A 5,660-nucleotide genomic window follows, 5' to 3' on the forward strand; every position below is an offset into this window, starting at 1 on the left:
GGAAAATATTGTCCATGAAATTGATATTTCATTATTTGACCCTAAGCCAGTTGCATTCGTTTCCTGTGAAAGCCGATCAATATCATAATATGATGTTAATATTTGTTTGATTACTTCTTTAGCAGGAAAGTATAATAGTAATATTTGTATTGCAGTAGATTTATCGGGTTTTTGACCACTATAGCCTTTTTTTAATAATTAATTACCAAATTGACCCTATTTATAAACTATTTCAAAAATTTAACCTCTCCAGAAAACATAACACCAATCTGCCCCTGTTTGACCGTTGACCATGAAGCCTACCCGGGTACACCCCTACCTACCCGGGTAAATTTTAAAATTTTTTACCTACCCGGGTACACCCCTCCCTACCCGGGTATATTTCTTGAATCTGGAAAATGTTTGAATTATTTACCCGGGTAGGGAGGGGTGTACCCGGGTAAATAATCATAAACTGGTTGTGTGCGCCCATCCTCTTTGTGTGAACAGCAAATGAAAATCTCTAAATTGAAGGACTAACGCATGGAGAACAAAATCTGAAAACATGTTATTGATGAAAGATATTCCACTGAATCATATGCCTGAGATTAGTGAAGCAAATAATCAAGGTTCTGCTCCAACAAAGGATGCTATTACATGTCACCAGTCAGACAATTCAAAAAAATGTTCAGAATTAGAGGTGAAGGAATTGGGCGTTGACAAGCTTGAGTTGTGGAAAACTGTAAAAGAGACAACTGAAGATGGCAAGAGGAAGATGTTGGAGAGGGTTGTCTCAGATGCTCAGAAATTGGCCATTCTTAAAATGACTCTGCAAGGTTTGAAAAAGAAACCAGAAACAAAGAAGAAAAGCAATAAGAGAAAAGCATGAGTTATGATTATTTACCCGGGTACACCCCTCTCTACCCGGGTAAATAATTCAAACATTTTCCAGATTCAAGAAATATACCCGGGTAGGGAGGGGTGTACCCGGGTAGGTAAATTTTTTTAAAATTTACCCGGGTAGCACCGTTATGCTGAAGCCAATTTTCTTTCTTATATGCTTCATTTCTTTGTATCAAATATTTTGTCCTGATGATGTTTGATTGGATATTGCCTCAAAGTTCATTGTATTATGTTAGTGCTGGTTTAATTTGAAAAATGTAAGATAGAGATGCTGTCCTCTTCAGGTTTTAGGGCCCAATGGGAGATTATATTTTAGTCATATGGATTTTGTATAATTCGAAATTTAGTGCACTGTTTTGGTGTTCTTATAAATAAATTATAATGTATTGATGTTGTCCTGTTATGTTCTTAGTACCAATTTATAGATTCTATGTATAAGAGCTGTACAATTCTTGAAAGAAAAAAAAAATTACTGCCTTTCGAAAAATAAATAAGTCCTATTTGTTTTTTAGGCTTCTTTCCACACACAAAAAAGGGCCTCCCTTAGCTGCACTTATTGTGAAAATTTGAATTTGACAGATCAAATCAATTTTGGACAACTATAAAATAATAATAAAAATATGCACAATGTCACTTCTTTAATTTGAATTTTAATAAGTCAAGTGTTTTACACATGTAACTTCCTCTGTTTCATTGAGAAAACTTTTGCACACCACATATTCAAGTTTTTAATCGTGTAAAGCTTTTTATCAAATTATTAATGCATTTTTTTAGTCGTTATTTATTGAAGTGGAAATGAATGATGTCGCTCAAATATGTTATAACCTGGATATTATAAAAAAATAAAAATAAATATAAGTATGTGGGGGTGTGTATAACAAGAAACATGTAGGGAGTGAGGGGAATTCTGACCTGTAGGGGGGGTGTATAATTGGAAACATGTAGGGTGTGTATAACTGGATAGGTGCATGTGACAGTTCGATCTTGATCAACCCATCCCGGATAAATCTAGAAAGTTGAGAGGGATACATGATCATACTCTACGGGGAAAGGTTGAAGAGAACTGGAGACGTAAGCTGAGGGCTCACATTGATCGATGGAATACCAGGGTTCAGCATATTGTATTGCCACCTCTATTATATGGTTTGATGTCACCTAATCATGCGTACATGGAGTGGTACAGAGAGAGGGGAAAGCGCTACATATCTCGGAGGGCAGCAAAGATAGGCCGCATGGTGAGTTTATGACAAATTCTATCATTTGTACATATTTTACATTTGTTTCACATTTCTAACATGTTTTCGTAATATACAGATTGGCGGTCTTGAAATGCTTTATTATGCAACAACGGCAGAGGAGTTTCCTCGATTTGGCCTAGAGTATATCCACGAGGAGATTGGCCGGATTATTGGAATATTTCGTGAGAGTTCATGATTTGATGAGCCTGGACCTGAGGCACCCCCCGTGCAGACACAGCCTGATCCTCAGTTGATCGTGGATGTTCCTTGTAATAGACGGGAGGGACGTGGATTAGGACGTAGACGTGAGAGAGTTGCTGCTGAGCCTGTCCCGATTATGGCACCAAGACCAGTGGTCGAGACTCAGGGATGGTTCAGACCTCCAGTCATTGGTCCTACTTACGGGTCACGGCCGATTTATCATCACGAATCGCAATATGCGGCAGGTCCTAGTCAGGCGGCGTCTGAGCACCCTTACATGAGCGGACAGGAGCCAGTTTTCCAGGCTAGTCCGATGGCTATGGCAGGAGCGGATCTGGCATCCTCGCAGCCTGATTTTTAGCCTTATTCACAGGGACTTGATGCAGATTACCCCTTTTGGTTTGCAGAGGACACGATTGAGTTGTATCGCTCTGTAGGCCTTATTACAGAGAGCCATGACAGTGGGGAGACTCTAGCCAAGGATTCTCACAGTCAGGGACACACCCCTTTTGAGGTGCCAGGCAGTAGTGCATGACCATCAGATGATTTCATCCGTGCGGCGATGGATGACTTCCACACTCCACCACCACAGGCACAGGCACAGGTGCATCAGGGAGACCCAGTCTGGGACAGACGTATACTGCCAGGTAGGGATGCACGACATAGGCCATGGCCACCGTGGTCGTAGTTTCATTGCCATTTGGAGTATTCACTATGTTGTGGACTGTTTCATATTGTTATTATTTTGTTATTTTGTATTAGTTATAACTGTAGCATGTTGTTATTTTGTGGACGCTACATTATTATATTGGGTTTTATAAGAGTTATGTTGTAGGAAAAGTGATTGTGTAATGTTATAGAATTCGTTTTGTGTGCCTTAACTTTTTTAATTTTTTTTGTTTTAAAAAGTGCGAGTCCCACAAAATGTTGTGTGTGTAGGAAATTTGATGGTGTCATGTTAAAGGACAAACTACAATCCCTATTATATTATTTGGACTATTCACTATGCTTTATTATTTATGTTTTGTTTGTCGTCCTTTGCGCATTTATGTTACGGTAACTAATTGCATCAGTTAATTAATAATCCAAGAATAAAAACATACATAAACAGAAAGTAAAAAGTCCAACATAACAGACATTACAATTCAAGAAATAACATAACCAACAGCAAAATAATGACATAATATGTATCTCAGTCGTTTCTCCCACGACTTGGACATCCCCGACGATTATGGCCGCGTTCCTTGCAAAGTCCACACCTGATACGGCTCTGGCTTGTCTCAACTTCATCCATCTCGCTGCGGATGCGAGTTGACTTTGGACGACCTTTTGCACGCAACATAATAGAATCAGGAATAATCTTTGGACCACTAATTTCAGGTATTGCTTCCTCGTTTCCGATTGGCTCCCACGGAAAAGAATAAGCCTCGACCAAGTTAGTTATCAAGAAGACGTCGTCAATGTAAGTCAACGCACTCTGCCTAACACTTAACGCAGCAGCAACGGCGTGACTACACGGATACTTAAAGGCCTTAAACTTTCCACACTGACAGTATCTCTGTGGGAGAATGACAGAATATGAACGCTCCCAACTTGCGTCAACCTCGAAGACAGTATGTTCAACATTGTATGCATGAACGTGGTTGCCTGTTGCATCTACCTGGTTCTTCTTGACCAATTCAACAACATTTTTGGAGTGACGATAAGCTGATTGAAGTTGTGCAACCGCATTTGTTCCTCTCTCAACAAAATATGCAACCAATCTGCTATATGTATGCTTAACCAATGCTGTTATAGGCATATTTCTGGCCCCCTTCAAAACTCTATTGACAGATTCAGCCAAATTTGTTGTCATATGACCGTACCTCCGTCCTTCAATATCGTAGGCTCGCGACCACTTTTCCTTAGGAATCGCATTAATCCACTCAGCAATTTGAGAACTACTTTCACGAAAACTCGCAAGATTCCTTTCAAAATCAACCATGGCTGAAGTAACCTGCATAAATTGGACATGAACGAATTAAACATAAATTGACAGTCATAATGGAAAGAAATAATTACGCATCGTGTCAATGAGTATACCTAAATTCTTTAACATCCGCTTCAAATCTTCATTCTGAAACTTTTGATTGAAGTTGCTTGCAATATGACGAATACAGAAGACGTGATATGCATTTGGCGGCTGCAAATTAGGGTTATTTTCCACAACAGATATTATGCTTCGATGCCGATCGAATATCAAACATATGTTTGACATGGTAGTAACATGAGCACGAATATTAACGAGAAAATAATCCCATGCTTCCAAAGTTTCGCCTTCTACGATGGCAAAAGCGATCGGTAAACATTCATTATTACCATCTTGGGCTATGGCCACCAACAATTTCCCTTTGTACTTCCCATATAAATGTGTTCCATCAATTTGAATGACGGGTTTGGCAAATTTGAACGCCTCACAACACTGTCTAAACGTCCAAAAAATGCGATGAAAACCTTTTTTTCCAGAAACTAAGCTCTGCTTGGCATAAAGATCATTTGTTTGTATATGATAAAATGAACCTGGAGAAAAGCGAAGCATGTATTCACACCACCTTGGCAAAAAAGCATACGGTTCTTTCCATTCACCATACATAATTGTCATCGCTTTCTGCTTCGCATACCACACCTTTCTGTAGGAAACTTTGAAGCCATATTTAGCAGTTATCCTTTCTTGGACCAAAGAGATTGACACAGATGGTTCTGAATTTATCATCCCTGCATTGAAGAGGATATCAATGCCTCGATAACATCGAACGAATTTAATTACACGACAGTACGTAAACATTGACATGTCATTACGGTAAATAAATACGTACCTATGACGAGATCTGCAATGACGTCCGCATCTAGCTGTCTATGACCCTGGGAAATATGCTCATTCACACATTCGTGTTTTCCACCCCATCTCGTAATCTTCCAATTTTCACGAAACACCGGTTTGATCGCTTTTACGCGCCACGGACAACCTTGATCATACGCACAACATTTCATGGACAACTTTGCAGGCGTGCTCTCAATTACAATGGCTTCTTGATGCTCCCTAATGAGGTTGTGCTTAAGTGCCATTTGGACATTTTTTTTGTCGCAGATTCTTGATTGACAAATAACATGTCACCTAGTTGCCACGGACCTTGTATTGAAGTCGATCCAGAGACCGAACCATCAGTACATGATTCTTGTTCGCTCCGATAGCTCCAATCAATGTAGGAATAATGCGGAATTCCTTCCCAAAAAGGAATAACATTTGTGTCACCTGCAATTGCGAATTATAATTTTTTAATACAAACTTACTAATTCAGG

The 5,660-nt window shown here is 39.4% G+C and overlaps 1 protein-coding gene across 1 annotated transcript; it reads right to left on the bottom strand.

Annotated features, from left to right (window-relative positions):
• Positions 1–3,513: 3,513 nt before the first annotated feature.
• LOC133283562 (uncharacterized) lies at positions 3,514–5,151 on the bottom strand. The gene is made up of 2 exons (XM_061480440.1): positions 4,486–5,151; positions 3,514–4,317 (listed from the first exon to the last, which is right to left on the bottom strand). The coding sequence occupies exons 1-2, from the start codon at positions 5,149–5,151 to the stop codon at positions 3,514–3,516; spliced, it is 1,470 nt and encodes a 489-aa protein (XP_061336424.1).
• Between the last annotated feature and the right edge of the window lie 509 nt (positions 5,152–5,660).

Source organism: Gastrolobium bilobum, unplaced genomic scaffold, assembly GCF_033153095.1.
Source record: "Gastrolobium bilobum isolate Gb01-03AN ecotype WA unplaced genomic scaffold, APGP_CSIRO_Gbil_v1 utg9509, whole genome shotgun sequence".
Taxonomy (NCBI): Eukaryota; Viridiplantae; Streptophyta; class Magnoliopsida; order Fabales; family Fabaceae; genus Gastrolobium; species Gastrolobium bilobum.

What these genes read in the sequence shown, in the direction of transcription:
- LOC133283562 (XM_061480440.1), bottom strand. Translation starts at nt 5,151, where the DNA reads ATGTCAATGTTTACGTACTGTCGTGTAATTAAATTCGTTCGATGTTAT. An exon ending in AGCCGCCAAATGCATATCAC is followed by an intron (nt 4,318 to 4,485) that starts GTCTTCTGTATT and finishes CAATTTATGCAG; the next exon opens with GTTACTTCAGCCATGGTTGA.